We start from the raw sequence: 17,706 nt of genomic DNA, 5'->3' as shown, positions 1-17,706 counted from the left end.
TCAGACCTTGCAGTCTTTGTCTCCATTTTTTATGTTTCTTTTTCTTCGTATATTAAACAGAAGGTGTATAAGGAGTCGTGTCTTGTAAACAGTATGGGGGCAATCTGAGACTATTCCTCAGATGTTTGGGTTGAACGAACATGTACTGGTGTCTGTCACCCCCGTACTTCTCCACGGCTGCTCCAGCAAGGGCTAACAGGGCCAAACGCTATTGCCCATCGCCTGGCACGTCCGCTTTAAATAACTGCTCCGGCTTCTCCAGTACAGAGAGCAGATCCTGGGGTGGGGCATCGGCAAGAGCAGAGCTGGAGACGCCCGTCATGGCCGACTTTGGGGCCAACAGAGGAAGGCCTGGAGCTGCACTGTACCTGCCCCGCTTGGAAATAACGGACCAAGTTCCAGTGTGTCGCTCAGGTCGTGTGCGTGGAACTAACCGGTAATGGAGAGACAGCATTTTTCAAGACGTGTTAAGTTGCTCCAGTGATCTCTGACCAGACGCCGTTTTATTTCTAGGGCCGGCCCCTTTACCTCATGCCCGTAAGGGCGATAGTTATCTCAGTCTGCGTGTGCCCTCACTCACTCCATCCTCATAACTGCCCCCTGAGGTAAGTGCTGTAGCAACCTGAGCTGGCAGGGGATGAAATGAAAGCAGAGAGTTGAAGTGACTTGCTGCGGCGAGTGACAAAACCACGACTTTGAACTGAGGCAGTCTAGTGTGAAATATAGTCTCAAGCTTTGGATAATTGGTTGTCTGTGTAAATCTATGAGTCAGACCCTTTCCAATACTAATCACAGCATGGGTGACCGTAACATTTTCATTTTCCTCAAGCGTGAAAGACTTAAAAAGGAAAATCACATTGTTTGGAAGTGCTCAATGAAAGAAAAAGAACAAGTTTATTACACACATATATATATGTATGTACATATGTATATATATGTGTGTGTCTGTGTGTCTATATATATATATATATATATATATATATATATATATATATATATATATGATTTTTTTTCCAGACCATAATACTTGAATACCTTTTCCAGGGACACAAATGAACTGAAAGCCGTGGAGAGAGGTCAGGTGGTACAGGCCAGTGGCGGGGCCGGGTTTTGTGAGTGTGTGTTTAAAACAAATTTTTAAATTTCAGAGCTGTACTGGTGAAGACAATATTTTGATTGTACTGAACTGTTCTAGCTTCTGAAGAATTTACGGAGAGAAGGGGTCAAAGTACAGAAACACTGTGTCAGTAGCCAGAAACACATTCGTTGTGTGTCAGTGAGGAGAAATCTAAGGCGATAGCCCAAAGGAAAACGAACACGCCAATTCTAGTGCAATCTAAAATGACAGGACTAAACAGATAAAGGATCGGTCTTTTCAACATAACTGTTGGGTTTCCTTAGCGGACATTCATCCTATTTCCCCAACCCTTTCTGCTCAGGAATTAAAGACCTGGCAGACCCAGGACTTGGCTTTGAGACCCGGTTTAAAGCCTACTTTTGTCACTTTCTAAGTGTATGGCTTTGGGAAGTTATTGTATAACTGTTTCTCACATCTTCAAGAAAATTATAATAACTGTGTCTCAAAGTTGTTCTATAAGTGAACTAATAATGCATGTTAAAAACAAACAAGGAGCTCAACAGATCTCTGTGGAATAAGTAAGTGAATGTAAGGGCCTGGGTTTCTTCTTAGGCGTTGTTGTAGGTTGCTTATCTCTGTCCTACTACAATGAAGATTTGATTCAGCATTTATTAGAGCTTTTAGAAACATATATAAAGTGAGTACATTTGCATAAAATTGGCCTTTGTGGGAAGTTTTTAAAAGGGTGAGAGTGGCCCACAAGTATAAAGGACTCTGGTGGGGCAGAAACAGATAAAACATTGTTTTAACTTTTAGGTCAGTGTGTTTGCACGGCACAGCTACCAAGGCAAGCTTAAATCCTCTAACGAGATAAGCCTAACTCAGAAACCAGCTCTAATAACTCAGCCACAGTCACAAGGATGTAATGGAGGGCTTTACTTGAAAGGTTGGCAAAATGAAGAAAGATCCAAAATCCAAAAAACCATTTAGCTAAAATGTAACTTTTTTTGGGAACAGAGTACAGATAGTACCACAAAGTATAAAAAATGCAGAAAACAGTTTATATGAACTTTTGGAATGTTGACAATGTCATTGTTAACCGATGCAGGGGACGCGGGTTCGTGCCCCGGTCTGGGAAGATCCCACATGCCGCGGAGCGGCTGGGCCCGTGAGCCATGGCCGCTGAGCCTGCGCATCCGGAGCCTGTGCTCTGCAACGGGAGAGGCCACAGCAGTGGGAGGCCCGCGTACCGCAAAAGAAAAAAAAAAAAAAAAAAAAAGAACACATTAAGAATAAAATTAAGTTAGTTTTGAGGTACTTTAGGATATGGGTTGGGCATTTAAGAAAAGTGAAAAAAACTACAGACACATATGAATTCAGTATTGACTCGATCTATTCTGTTTATAGATAAATTAACTGACATTTAAACTGGCTACATTTTATTCATAAAATATCCAAGGTAAAGATGATGCCACAGAAATGGTATTTAAAGTTCTAAAATAAAACGACATGCTTACAACGGCTCAAAGCTGCATATGGTAAAAGTACTTCTGGAAAATGGAGTTATCTAACGTGGGCCTAGCTATATTTTTATAACTCTAAACTTCTATATGAAAAATAAGCAATCTACTCTTTAAGATTTCACTGATTCCACTAATTTAATTTTAAGGATACTAACAGAACTTTATAATAAAACACTTCCAACGTGACAACATACATAAGAAAGATATAAAAAAAGGTTCTAATTCAAACCAAAACCTGCTATAAGAAGTTTAAAAAAAAATTCACTTAAAGATTAGTTAAAAAAAATACACTTAAACACTAGAGTACTGTTCTGAAGAAAAAACTTATGACTTCAACGACACATTATTTTTAAGCAGCAGTCTTAAACACCTTCATATGCTTCAAAATACTGCTGACAGTTTGTTTTGTAATAACTGCATTAGGTGCCGCTAAAGGGACTCTGGTTCTTGCAGAGTCAGCTTCCTTGTTATTGTAGGAGATACCGCCAAGCAGGAGCACCAGAGTCGTGTAGGCAGCACTGAAATACTGTGATTCTGCAATACTGCTGGCGTCTGGAAGGGCCTCCTGATGCGTGGGGTGACAGTTACACATCTGAAGAGTCACTCCAATCCGTCACGGTTACTAAGCTGCTTTTCAATGTGCTGGATTCATCCTGAGGTCCTGTGGAGGGAGAGAGGGGGGAGGGGAGGCCCCAGTGATGAAACTAGCACACCGTCCAGCCTGTAAAAAATCCTCCACTTCAGACAGTAGTTCATCACTCGTGTCTGAGTCTGCTCGCAACCCCACCCCTAGCTCCTACAAACTGTGAAGGAGGCTGCGGACAGTCCCACCACGTCTCTGGGGTAGCCTCACGGGGCCCTCGTAGGGAAGCTTCCGCCCGGCCTCCCCTTGCCAGGATTCAGCACAGGGCCTGGAGGCTGGCAGTGGTAAAGAGAGGAGAATAAAATTAACAAGCCAGGGAGGGATTAAACGGTAAAACGGTACCCCAGGTTTTCTAGGGTAGATGAGCTTAAACATGAAGTTAGTTCAAAAGTGCCTTGAGCCACTGAAACAGGAGAGGGCTGAGAATTCCACTTGCATGTGACTCCAGAAATGTTTCTTTAAGGGGTGCAGGGCCATGACATTGGGGCGGAGGGAGGAAATGTACTCAGGGCATCCTCTTGGCCCTGTGTCCTCACAGAGTCGCCACAGCATAAACATGTCTTTTGCTTTTTCAAAGATTAGGATGGATCTTGAGACAAAGCACAGAAAACTTATGACGGTGACAGAACAGAAGGTCAGTGTTATGACTGACACGTTGGTGGAGAAAAGAGGTCAAGTGAAGGTAGAGGCAGCGATGGCTCATCTTACAAAGGGCGGTGGGGGTGGGGTGGGGATAGGCAGGAGACCCTGCTACAGACAGACAGAGTAAGTAGAGATGTGCATGTATTTGTTAAAATTACAGATGTGGGAACAAAACTCCTGAAGAGGGGGCATGAGAGGTGCAGGGAGTGGGGAAGGAGTCAAATCCTCCTCTGTCTTAGCAGAACTTCCACAGTTCATGTCTAAAGTCAGTGAGCCTAGAAATAGGGGTCTGAGCCCGTTACTCAGAGGCACGGCTCATGGGACGCAGATGAAGAAGGGCTGAGAGGTGGCATGGAGAAGAATTACTCTGATAGAAAAAAATACAAATTATATTTTCTGATTTTAAAAATTAAATGGGTTGAGAGGTAAGTTACTGGACTTATTACCCATACTCTAGCCTGGATGGATAGGAACAATAGCAGTGGATGGTTTCACGTGTCATTCATCCCACTGGCTACAGTGCTACAAGAAGAGTCTTCCTTGGAAGCAAATAAAAATATTTATGATGATGAATGTATGTAGGATGATGAATACAGGAAGACAGAAAAAGTGGCCTCATTTAGGTATATGATCAGAAATTTAAATTTCCTGAGGCATCTGCATGAAGAGACTATTTATATGGGCGTTTGCAAAAATAGATATTTTAGAAATTTAAAGACTAAGGATTAGACCTAAAATTAAATTTTAGAAAATTAGTAAATATATACAAATCAGTAAGTTGTTCACATTCAGTCCTTGTTAAAATAATGTAAGGAAAGCAAGATCGTTGTTACGCCAACAGTGTTTTTGTCTGATAATATATTAGCATAGCTTAGGTATTTATAGAGGCTTCTGCTAGACACCAAAGCAGCGAACCTTCTCCCTTTGGCCCTTTCTGGTTAGTTGCACCCCAGGCACTTGGCACTTGAGCAGAATTTGATTCATTCTTCACAGGTGGAGGTTCCTTCTGTTCTCTTCCAATTCTTTTCCCCAAAGATTTCTCTTCCTCTAAGGATGATATGTCCCAGTCATTATCGTCCACATCTGCACACTGAAAAAGATACGTGGAGAATAATGAATGTTTCCTAAAGAAACTGTGCGTGTTAGAGCCCCTTGACCACTTTGTTGGCCAGACTGAGCCGCAGACACTGAAGGATGAGAAGCTGGGAGCCTCAAAGGATCCCCCAATCTGGTCATTTGGTCATCTCTGGAGGGGAAATGAAACGGATTTGGAAATCTGTGCTTTGAAAGCAGAGGGAATCACCTCTTTTTCTGTTCCTTGCTGTGGAAATGAACGTTTCCTACTCAGCAATCATGAATTTAGCAAATTCCAGGAACACTACGTTGTAGAAGTCAAGTCAGGATGCTCCCCAAGGAGCAGCTAGGCTGGCTCTGGGGCTCTTACCTCTGTGATACTAAGACATTTAACTGCAGGAGACATCACATGCGGGCCCTGCAGAAACGGCCCTGACCTAAAGGAGCGCGTGTTTCTCGGGCGCCCCTTCTAAGGAAGACGCGGTGGCTCTCTCTTGACCTTTTGTGACTTTTTGTCATTCTTGGCTGTGTAACACAAATGGCACTACCGTACGAATGTAGTTTGACTAAATGCTCTGGATTCCACACATGAGCAGGGGAGGAATGAAATCTAATTCAAGGGAAAAATTAAGAAAAGAGCAACTACTACTGGCAGACCCCATCAACACAGACGAGCCTGCCCAGGTCTCTGTCCACAGAAGCACTTCTGGTGCCTGGTGTGGGACCTTGGAGTGTGTCAGGGCCTCTCCTCCACTCGGGGAGGGGAGCTTGGCTTTGCCCTGTGCTTGGGTCATGGACCTGAAGCATCTCTCCACCGACTCTGGCTCCCAACCCTGAAAGTCCCTATTTCACTTCCAGGTCTCGCCACGGTGGCAGAAAGGTTCCTAGACTCAGATCTGAAGTCCCCAGTTTCTAATCAGTCACAAGGTTCTGTGAACAAACTACCTAATACCTGCAAACGTCAAATAATACACGTGACAGGATTGTGAAAACCTGTAGAACTTGATAAGCATAGGACATGATTACCAGTTATCCTTTCACTATCTTTGATCCTCTATGGAATAGGAAGAAATACGATACTGAAAACAAGATAATGTAAAAATCTCAACCTCTACTATACTAAATAATTATATTTGTTTTACATTTCACTGTAAAAAATACAATTATTAAGGTATATTCATTAAAAGATGAATTTGTGTATGCTTAGCGAGTAAAAGTGATCTCACCTTTAGATCTTCTTTTTGTGCCTTTTTGATGAACGCCTCAGCAACATTAAGCCCACCAACTGGCTTATTCACACTTCTGTGATTTGAAACTGTCTTTTCAACTTTTCCAGTTAATGTTTTAATGGAGGTTCCTATAGGACCCACAGAAAATAGGTGAAGTTAAAAAAAATTATATTTATCTTCAGTTCCAAAATAGCCTTACAAACAATTTGAGAGAGTCTAAGCTTTGCAAATACTTCCTTTAAGGAAATCATGCTCCTCTAGACTAGAAGAATAAAATTTTTAAATCAGAGAAGGATGGTCTCATTCAAGTACATGGTCAGAAACTTTAATTTCAGTGAGGCAGCCTGCATGAATGGGATATTCATATATTGTTTTCAAAACCAGTTGTCTTTAAATGATTAGTTATATTTTACATAATTATATAAATACATGGTATATACAAATTATATACAATAAACTAATTATATATGATATGTTTAAAATATATAATTTTTACATTGCACTAAACAGAATTTCTTTTTTTAAAAAAAATGACCCTTCAGCGTCACTTCTCCTTAGCAAATTATCAGCAGTTACCGACTTGGACCTTATGTTCTTTTAGGATTGCCTCATATCCAAAAGGCAGCACAGTGTATTAGAACAGTTATTCTCAAGGTCACCCAGTGTTAGGGGTTGAATCGTGTCCCAAATGCATATGTTGAAGTCCTTACCCCCATTACCTCAGAATGTGACCTTATTTGGAGGTAGGACCTTTAAAGAGAGAATCGAGTTAAGGTGAGGTCATTAGGGTGGACCCTAATCCAGTACGACTGGTGCCCTTACAAAAGCAGAAAATTTGGACATAGATGCACGCCCAGAGAAAGTCAGTGTGACCAGACACAGGGAGGAGATAGCCATCCACAAGCCAAGGACAGAAGCACAGACTAGATCCTCTCCTCACAGCCCTCAAAAAGAACCAACCTTGCCACCTTGATTTTGGCCTTCCAGCTCCTGTCAGTAAGTTTCTGTAGTTTAAGCCACAGAGTATGTGGTAGTTTGTTTCAGCAGCCCTTGTATTTGTTACGAATACATCCAGGCGTCCCCAACCCCTTCCTCTCCTTCCACTTGAATATCAATTACCTGCTAAGCCCTGTCCATTTTCTTTAGGCGGCAGCAGCTTTTGGATTAGCCCCATCCTTTCCTCGGGCACTTTCTCAGCTCAGACTCCCCAGTGCTTGGTGCCCCCAGATGAGAACCACTGTCCTAAACAAAATTTCCAGAGGGATTTTCAATAACAAAAGCTTACCTGTGGGCTTGGGAGAAACAGCAGAGTCCTCAATTTCACTTCCCTCGGTCCAGTCAGTGTCGCTTTTGATGGTGTTCCTTCCAAAGCTACTCTTGTTGCTTTTAGATGACAGCACAGGAAGTAAGTCTGGCGAGACACAGGCCTGGAGGAGGTCCCCATCGTCCAGCTCTTCCTCTGAACTGAAGGGAGGGGTCCTAAACAAATCCAAACCCAAACAGGGGACGCTGTTTCCCTAAGCTTCAGGATTTACCATGTGTCCCTTAAAGCAGTGGGAATCTTCTCCAGAGAGCGTAATAGACACCCATGTGGCCACAGAACAAGATGGCAGCCAGCGCCACAAAGGGCCGAAGAGTCATTTCAAATCCAGACCTGCCAGCCACATGGCGTATCTACCAAAACGTGCTGAAGTTAGGACATTACTCCTTGAAGCCCAAATCTGTATATTCTTAATATTGGTTTTCACACACCTAAGAAAAATATTTCACAGTGGAAAAAAATATTTTTGCAATAAGACTACGTCATCTTTTAAAATAGTGTCACTACTTACGGCTTACCTTTACACGGCACCCTACAAAGGACTTTTACATAAATACGTAATCTCATTCGTATCATCACGTGAATTATCACCCCATTTTAAAGTGAAACAGAAATTCAGAGTGGTATTCACTCATTTAAAAAATATTCATTGAGGGCTTCCCTGGTGGCTCAGTGGTTGAGAGTCCGCCTGCCGATGCAGGGGACATGGGTTCGTGCCCCGGTCCGGGAAGATCCCACATGCCATGGAGCGGCTGGGCCCGTGAGCCATGGCCGCTGAGCCTGCGCGTCCGGAGCCTGTGCTCCGCAACGGGAGGGGCCACAACAGTGAGAGGCCCACGTACCGCAAAAAAAAGAAAAAAAAAAAATTCATTGAGCACCTAAATTCCATACAACGTTCAGTTACACTACATCCCATGAAATAAGGCTCTTCCCATGAGATTATGTACATGAAAAGTACTTCTGAAGGGTGAATTATTATTTACACTGTCTTTAATATATTTATTCTGTCTCTAGTATATATACAAAATGCCTTAATGAAGAAATAAAGCATCGATATTGCCAGAACAAGTCAATGATGATGAATTCAATTATTATAAAATTAGTTTTACTCAATTAATAACAATAATATACCTACAATTTATTGAGTACCCACATGTGCCAAGTACTGAGGCTGAGCCCTTTTCATATGTTCTCATTTAATTTGTAGAACTATCCTGGGAAAAAGGTAGCATCATCCCATATTACAGATAAGAAAACAGAGCCTTTTTAACAGGCAAGCCACTGAATCAGTGTCCCACAGTTAAGGAATGACTGAGCTAGGGTTCTTAGTATCATAAGAGAGCCTAAGAGAGTAAGTTCTAGGGCCATTATCAACTTCCACAAGGAGCTAGAACACTAAAACATCATCCGGCTACACTATCATGGATCCAGACATTAAAAAGCAACATCACGCATTTATCGAACATTACTAGACACCAGGCAGGAGGTGGGCAGTTGGGGGAAAAAAATAACAGAAATGACTCAGGTGTGGTCCCCCTTGTTAATGGAGGCCACACAGGATAAGTACTGTTGACCCAGGTAATATCTGATAAAGGAACAAAGATGTAACAAAGGAATCACAGATTAAATATGATGTGTACTAATTATGGCTCTAGTGAACCACAATGAATATACTAATTTACAATGAAAGAAATGTTCAGTGAAAAGAATTTTTAAACATCACCACCCCCTGCTCCCTCAGTACTCACGCAACAGTTGAAGACTTTCTGGGAAAATGATCTTCTGTGATATTTTTCTTAACTCTAAAAGCAAGAGAAAAATATTTCTGGTGTAAGTGAATAATGTAATTTAAAACAGATTTCGTGGGCTATGGCTGCTGAGCCTGCACGTCCGGGGCCTGTGCTCCGCGGCGGGAGAGGCCACAACAGTGAGAGGCCCGCGTACCAAAAAAAAAAAAAAAAAAATATATATATATATTTCTAAGGAATTGGTGATTTTTGCTTTATTAAAGGGTGAGCAGCAGCAACTCTCCCTGAGACAACGAGAGATGGGTAAGCATTCCAAGTGTGATTCTCTGTTGGGTCAAACATTGCTGTGGGCTGAATGTTTGTGACCCCCTAAAATTCATATGTTGAAGCCCTAACCCTCAGTGTGATGGTATCTGGAGATGGGGTGATTAGGTTTCGATGAGGTCATGAGGATGGGGCCCACATGAAGAAATTAGTGTCCTTGTAAGAAGACAAAGAGAGACCAGGGCTCTCTTGCTTTCCCTGGCATGTAAGGACACAGTGAGAGGTTGGCCATCTGTGGGTCCTGGAAGAGAAACCTCACCAGAACCTGACTGTGCCAGCACCCTGATCTCAAACTTCCAGCCTCCAGAAGTGTGAGAGAATAAATTTCTGTTGTTTAAGCCACCCAGTCTATGGTAGTTTGTTATGGCGGCCCGAGCTGACTGAGATGAACGTTAATAAAAAAATTTTAGGCGTGAAAATACTCACTTTGGAACAGATGTCCTATCGGTAAAAACAGGTTTTTGTCTAACCAACTGTCTGCTTTTGAGAGGAAGATGTATTGCTTTGGCTATTTCTCCAGTTGAAAGGGTGTCCACTTGAGAAGCACTGTACCTGTCTGGAATAGTGTCATTCGTGAGTCTCTATGATGTGAAAAGCAGAATAAAATACTACAATACTGTCTATGCTGGCACTGAAACGAACAAGCCTGTCTCAAGGGTCTAGACTCCACACTACAGGGGGTTTTTAATGTAAAAAACACAATCTAAGACCCAACATTTCATGGTTCAAACAATAATAGAGTTGCCAATTAAGTTCCAAGGTTTGTGAACAATCGAAAATTATGAAACGGTTGTTCTATTTTGCTCCCATCTGCAGAAATGAAATGGCAGTTCGTAGCAGGCTTACCTGTGGACAGTAGTGTTCTCTCCTCAGTTTTACGGCTGACCTGATTTTCAAGGAATTCACGAATTTGCTGAATGTTAGGTATTTGTCTTTCTCGCTCATGTCTTGCTGATTCTACGGTTCTTAGCACTCTATTCAAGTGGTCACTTGGAATACCGCGTACATCCTGAAGGAATAAAATGTTAAGTTAATCAATTATCCTGGGATGTTTTTCATTTCATGGACATTTGTCAGCATTAACCATGCCAACCTTTCGTCCTTACTGCTGCATGTAAGGTGAGGGATGCCCTGACATATAACACACGGTCCCGGTCCCAAAAGGAGCTCACGGGGCAGTGGGACACATAACGTGTGTGTATGATTGTACGTGACTGGCTAAGGTACGGGGCTGTAGGGGCCAGGACCAAATGCATGGAAGGCGTGTGTGTGACTGATTAACCAACAGTGCAAGGTGTGTGACAAGGACTGAATGAGTCCACAAGGGCTAGAAGAATTCAGGGAGAGGGGCTGTCAGAGGCCCCACTGGGCCAAGAAGCCTTAAGGGGGAGGTTGGGCTGTGCCTGAAGGATGGGTGGAGTGAAACAAGTAAAAAGAGGGAGTGTTCCAGATGGGTGGGGTCACCTTGTGGGAAAGGCACGCAATGGGACAGAAACCGTCAAGGCATGTCTAGTGGTTAATGCTACAGAGGAATGGGTGAGGAGAGCAGAAAAGGAGACTGATGCCAAAATGAAAAGCTTAAAGGTTGGTTATTCCACAGATAAGCGAAAATCCTCAGAGGTTTTCAATTAGGAAAATGCCATAATTTAAGAGGTGATTTGAGAAAATTCTTCTGGATTTGAAGGGTATCTAGACAGAAGAAAACCAGTTAAAGAGCTATTTATTCATTTATTCAATATCAGTGTCACACACATACTCCCATCTCCTCCCCACCATTCCCCTCAGTCTTCCCCATCCCAGGAAGCGGCTCCAACACCCACCCAGTAGCCCAGGGGACAGAAATCTCCATCATCAGATCAACTGCTACCTCCAAGAAGAAGTTTTCTCTGACCTCAGTTATTCATTCCCCTCTACTTTTCCTTCATTTCACATCCTACAATCGACTGTCATTATGGATCTACCATCTGTTTGTGTGAGCAGGTGTTCAATATGTCTTCCTGTACCCTGCAGCTGGATGGAAAGACCCAATACTGTACAAATGTCAGTTCTTCCTAAATAATACACAAAATTTAAGGCATTTCCAATCAGAATCCCCACAGGGGTTATTCTGGAACTGCAGCAGCTGTTTCTAAAGTTCACTGGAGAACAAAATATGGAAGAACTGCCAAGAAACTTTTGAAATAAGACTAATGAAAAAGGCATGACCTATAACAGATACTAAGGTACAGGACAAAGTTACTAAAATTAAACCAGTATGGTGTTAGCAAAGGAATAGAAAAAATAGTTGAAAGGGCAGAACCGTTGAAAGTCCAAAAATAAATCCAAATGTACATAAAAATGTCCTATATGATAAAACTGCTATTTCGAACAAACGAGGAAAGGGTGGATTACTCAACGAAAGATATTGAGACAACTGATCCAACTGGAAATAAGGTTAGATCTCTAACTCATTGTTTCCAAACTTAATTGTTAAAGCCCAGATAGACAAAATAAGTAAACAAACAAAAACACTATGTAAGCATTAGGAAAAAAATATAGCATGTTTTTATAATCTTAGGATAAAAGGAAACGTTCCAAATAAAATATATAACCCAAAAACCATATGCAGACTGGAACTGGAACTCTCACACACTGATAGGGAAAGTGTAAACTTTTACACTTTGGAAAATTATTTGGCTACACCTATTAAAACTAAACATGTATACTCTTACACTCAGCAATTTCATTCCTAAATACACAGCCAAGAGAAAGGAATGCCTATGTCCACCAAAAGACATGCACAAGAATGTAATGGCCAAAAAGAGCCCCAAACTGAAAATCCAAATGTCCATCAACAGGAGAATAGAGAAAATGTTGTATATTCATACAATGGAATACTATACCACAAACTACGGCTAAATGAAACAGTAAGTATGAATCTTACAGGAAAAATCATAAGCAAAAGAAGTGACGCAAAATAAAACACAGTGTAAGATGCCACTCCTATGAGGTTCAAGAACAAAAAAAAACTAAGTCAGAATAGCCATTACCTCTGGCTGGGGGGTACGGAGTTATATTGACTAAGGAAAGCAAAAGAGAGTCTTCTAGGGTATTGGCAATGATGGATCTCTTTCTTGATCTGGGTGGTGGTTCAGATCATACACACAACCCCCCCCACACGTACATACAAATCTGTATACACACATATATGTGTATACACACACATACATTCAGATACATACAAATGCATGCACATGTGTATATACACGTATACATATATACATACACAGATTTGTGTGCGCACACATATACACAATATCCACACACGTGCAAATACACAGACCTGCATACACACAGCCACACATAAACATACATGCATTGCATGTACGTTATGCACACATGTACATGTGCACATACCTGTGCACATTCCATGCACAAACATACTTTTGCATACACATACATATATGCACATGTGATGTATACACACAGGTATATAAATTCAGGTTGTTCAATTAAGTTTGTGTATTTTATGTATGCGATGAAAAATGTAAAAAGCAAAGAGTATATATAACATGATGTACAGAACGATTCAATCTGGCAACAACGTGAAATACAATTCATTCATCCATTCATTTAATAAGGGTAACTTAAGTGCTGATTTTGTAACAGGCAGTAATTCGGAGTTAACATCAGAATGTAAGCAGCCCTGCAACTGCCTGGATGCAAACCCTGGCTCCTTCGTCACGAACATGTGACCTGAAGCAAGTTACTTCTCCTCTCTGTAAAATACAGATGATACTGTCACCTACCTAAGAGATTAGTTTCTATGTTTAAATGAGTTACTATCTGGAAAGCTCTCTGAAAGGTGCCAGGCACCCAGTGAATGCCAGCTGAAGTGTTTAATGCATCATGTCACATTAGCCTCCGATCTCCATATGTGACAGAACTGACATGCCTTCTTCTCTTCTCTGATCCTTTCTTATTTAGAAAACAAAATAGGGAATTCCCTGTCAGTCCACTGGTTAGGACTCCGCGCTTTCACTGCCATGGCCCGGGTTCGATCCCTGATCGGGGAACTAAGATCCCGCAAGCCACGCGGTACAGCCAAACAGACAAAACAAAAGAGCAAATATTCCCAAAGTGGGTGAACTTACTGCACTAATCCCCAAGGTTTCCAGTTTCTCCACCAAACTCTGCTCCAAGACTGTTCTTATTTCCTTAGTGAGGGAAGGGTTATTCTTCAAAGTTTTCCTTAAATGTATCTTGTTATTTAATTTCTGTTCATTTTCCTTTCCTGAAATAAGTTTTTATAACGTATTAAAAAGGAATTAAACAAATACATTAAACCCCTAAGCAGAAAATGGCAAAACACAACTTCAAAACAGCAAGCAAGCATTTATAATGTTTTAAAGTTTTTGAATAGTTTAGTCATTCAGCACAATATATAATGCTTAAGTACTGTAGCTTTTAAAACTACCTTATGGGGATATATGTATATGTATAGCTGATTCACTTTGTTATATAGCAGAAACTAATACACCACTGTAAAGCAATTATACTCCAATAAAGATGTTAAAAAAATAAATAAAAATAAAGAGTCAAGTAATGCTATATATATATATATATATATATATATATATATATTTTTTTTTTTTTTTTGCGGTACGAGGGCCTCTCACTGTTGTGGCCTCTCCCGTTGCAGAGCACAGGCTCCGGACGCGCAGGCTCAGCGGCCATGGCTCACGGGCCCAGCCGCTCTGAGGCATGTGGGATCTTCCCGGACCGGCGCACGAACCCACGTCCCCTGCATCGGCAGGCGGACTCTCAACCACTGCGCCACCAGGGAAGCCCCAAGTAATGCTATTTAAAAAAAAAAAAAACTACCTTAAGTCTGCTTCAAAACTTCAGTATCTTTAAAGACTTTCTTGATCACTTAATCAAATTATAGCTAGAAAATAATGTGAGAAATAGGTCTCTAGAGAAGCAAAGTCGAAAAAACTTATTTGGAAGTTTAATGTTTAATCCTAAAATTATTCTTACTACTTCCTCAAGAATTCATTACTCCTAAATTCAGTTAGAGTTTAGGTATCATTTAATGAAGAAAAAGCCCTATGTCTTTTAAATAATTAAGTTTTTATATAATAAATTTATATAATAAATTTAGTGGAGGTTAAGTTCACATAAAATTTCAAAATGTGAAGATTATTATGTCTCTCAAAATACCAAAATGAAAACGAAATTAAAAAAAGTCTTAGGAAAAGTATATTTTCCTTAAAACAACCTATAATTAAAAACAAAGAAAAATAACAGGCCAGATTCTCCTAATGTTCCTTTCCTTATTCCTTTTATTCCCTACCAAAAAAACGTCTAGTTTAAGAGGGTTTGGAGAAAGGGGCATGATTACAACGACCTTGAAGAACTGAGTCCTTATGTCAAAGGAAACTGAAGCCTCAAGGAAACAGGCTCAGTGCTGGGTAGTTGAGACCCTTCGTGAACATCCAAAGGCAGATCTGGGAGAATGTGACAATGGTACTATTATCATTTGAAGTCTATTCTCCTAACAAAAGAACTTCGCCCAAAGGAGGGGGCACCAGATGCCACTGCCTAGGTCTGGGGCTGCAGGCGGATCCTCACAGATACTCCATTGTTCTGTGGTCTTACCCACCTCAGCAGATGGAATTTTTAGGTTCTGATGGCATGTGGATTTGCAGAAGATCTTGAAAATATGCCCTTTGGTTAAGATATTTTCTAAATACTAGTCAAGTCCAGTAGTAAAGAATCTTTCTGTTCGTTAATTAACAGTTTTGCTGAAGGCAAAACTGGTCAAATTACTATCTGTACATTAAACAGGAGGGAAAATCCTGCATGATGATGCTTTTCTATACTTTGCTTTGGTGGCTTGCTAAATCAAAATTATGAAATTTTATGTGATTCTATATGCATAAAAATCAGAAGTAATCTTAAACTTTATACTGTCAGCATTCATGCTGTTGTTTTCCCACCAATGTTTTTCCACTATTCTGAAACCACACACACACACACACACAAACACTTCTGTCCTAGGAACTGAATCCATCAGAATCTAGAGGGCTTAGCTGCAGCCACAGCTGTCACTGCCTTTGGTTGCTGGATGGCCATCAAGTCTGCAACTGTCTGGGGCTAAAAGTAAAAGGACGTACCAGGAGAGAACCTGGAAGTCATGGAGCTACCATGGAAATAGATGTGCCTCCCACCCCAATTAGGCAAAGAAAATTCTTTGGGCAGCATCTCAGATATAAGGAATGACACAGAAGCACAGCTTGAAGAGAGGCTCTGGGACATGGGGCCACATGCAGGGGTCAAGTGATGCCCAGATGGATTGGCCAGTCTAGAAGAGTTGCAAGGCCTTTGATGGCAGTAACTGAATTCATTTGCTGACTGGTCTGGGTTCACCCTCAACCCCCGAAGACAAGTTCATTTTGATGTCCAAGTTCCCCCAAATGATGGAAGATTAAACATTTCCCTCTGTCCTCAAATTCCCTTTACCTGTTTGTGCTCGCTTTGGAAAGCCATTTGTGAATAATTAGAAAACCCTTGATAGGAAGAACTCTTAGAAGGCTGGGGCTGGCCGACAGAAGCAAGAGAAAGAAGGTAGAGTGGATAGGAAAAAATAATAATAAAGTTTTCATGTAAAGGTGAAATGAATTACTTGAAAGACAATCAGAGCTGAAGATTTTAAATAAAGCACGTACTGCTCACCAAGATCAACAAGATAAAATATTCTAGAGATCAGCATTTCCTCCAATTAAAAATTTTAAAGCATGCCCAAGCAGATGGCCAGACTAACGCACACGTGTGATCAGTTACATCAGACTTACAACACACCATTTATGGTAAGCAAATAATTGTAGCGCAAAGCAAGTAGTAAAAAAACAAAACAAATGCACAAAACGCAAAACGAAGCAAAACACAACAGAATTTCTGAGTTGGAGGGGACTTGATCATCTAGTACTCAATCTCCTCATTATTCACAAGAGGACTCTAAAACCAGAGGTAAAGAGACTTCCCCAAAGGCGACCCAGCCAGTCCTGCAGTGGCTGGACCAGTTTGCCTTCCTCCATCTCTTTGTTCTTTGCATTAAACTACGGAAAACAGAAAACCTGGACTTTAGTTCCAGCACTGTCACTAATTAAACTCGACGACCTGGAGCAAGCTCCTAATCCCCCCATATTTCAAGTTTCTGAAAAATAAAATAGCCCCTAAGATCCCTCCTGGCCCTCACAGTCTAACATCTTACAGAACGGCAAGATCAAGTCTGTCTCGACACAACTGTCAGAAAGTAAGGATGAAGAAACAGTCTCATGTGAGTTACTTCTTGGTAAAAAGTTGTACTGTTTTTGCAAACCATTGCTAAGATTTATCTGCACAGGCCTTTGTCTGCAAATGTTAGCACAAGCTGAGGAATTTATTGATGGCAATCAATCTGCTGCCAGCATGCTGGCTCCACGGAGGCACCAGAAAGATGCGGTCACTGGTTTCTGTGACAGTGCGCTGGGACTTGGCTGTTCTCAGTGGTCCTCAGCACTTTCTCGTCCCTCACCAGAGCTGTGTCTGAACGCGTGGAGGGTGGCAAAGATTATTTTCTTTCCCAACTCAGCTCCCTAAATGTGGCAACAGCCGATGATGGTGTTTGCTGTCAACGATCCCTAACTCATGCCTTACATGGTCTAGGTAGACTTCTAAAAGAAACACAGGCAGAATATGCAGTGGGTGAAACCTGGAACTGAAATGGGGATGATGGACAAATCAGGATTCCTCTTGGAAACCAGCTGACTCGTTTTTAAATGAGTGTGAACTATATGACTTGCAATTGCAGTTTCAAAATTTTGGACCCTATCTATGAACCTCCTAATACATTTCATAGATTCTTCTGAGAATAAGGGATTTTGGGTTTCAGACATCAATAAATGATACTTATGTAGGAGAGAGAAAGCATGTTACATGCAAGTAAAATGAAAATACACATCATGTAGATGTTATAGATATGCCTGACGTAGTCCCTTCTCAATTTGTAGCTTTGTACAAACAAATAAAAAAACTGGAAACTGTCTAGAGAACACATAAGCAGTTATAACAAATATCAGGAATTTACATACTAGAACATAT

At 41.2% G+C, this 17,706-nt stretch overlaps 1 protein-coding gene across 17 annotated transcripts in view; it reads right to left on the bottom strand.

Moving 5' to 3' along the window:
• Nucleotides 1–1,999: 1,999 nt before the first annotated feature.
• DZIP1 (DAZ interacting zinc finger protein 1) overlaps nucleotides 2,000–17,706 on the bottom strand; it is a 54,372-nt gene continuing 38,665 nt past the window's right edge. For 15 of the 17 annotated variants that reach the window (XM_049701022.1, XM_033435124.2, XM_033435123.2 and 12 more), the window contains 8 exons: nucleotides 13,716–13,855; nucleotides 10,429–10,591; nucleotides 10,009–10,138; nucleotides 9,259–9,312; nucleotides 7,475–7,668; nucleotides 6,187–6,317; nucleotides 4,802–4,976; nucleotides 2,000–3,262 (listed from right to left, as the gene is read on the bottom strand). In XM_049701022.1, coding sequence (XP_049556979.1) covers nucleotides 3,186–3,262; nucleotides 4,802–4,976; nucleotides 6,187–6,317; nucleotides 7,475–7,668; nucleotides 9,259–9,312; nucleotides 10,009–10,138; nucleotides 10,429–10,591; nucleotides 13,716–13,855 — 1,064 coding nt within the window. In that variant the 3' untranslated portion in view covers nucleotides 2,000–3,185. Of the gene's footprint in view, nucleotides 3,263–4,801; nucleotides 4,977–6,186; nucleotides 6,318–7,308; nucleotides 7,669–9,258; nucleotides 9,313–10,008; nucleotides 10,139–10,428; nucleotides 10,592–13,715; nucleotides 13,856–17,706 lie in introns of those variants that run through there. The other 2 variants (XR_004485268.2, XR_004485267.2) reach the window with 2 other exon arrangements.

The sequence above is a fragment of the Orcinus orca genome, chromosome 18 (assembly GCF_937001465.1).
Source record: "Orcinus orca chromosome 18, mOrcOrc1.1, whole genome shotgun sequence".
Taxonomy (NCBI): domain Eukaryota; kingdom Metazoa; phylum Chordata; class Mammalia; order Artiodactyla; family Delphinidae; genus Orcinus; species Orcinus orca.
Note: the sequence above shows the minus strand (reverse complement) of the source record. Positions and strands in the feature narration are given on the sequence as shown.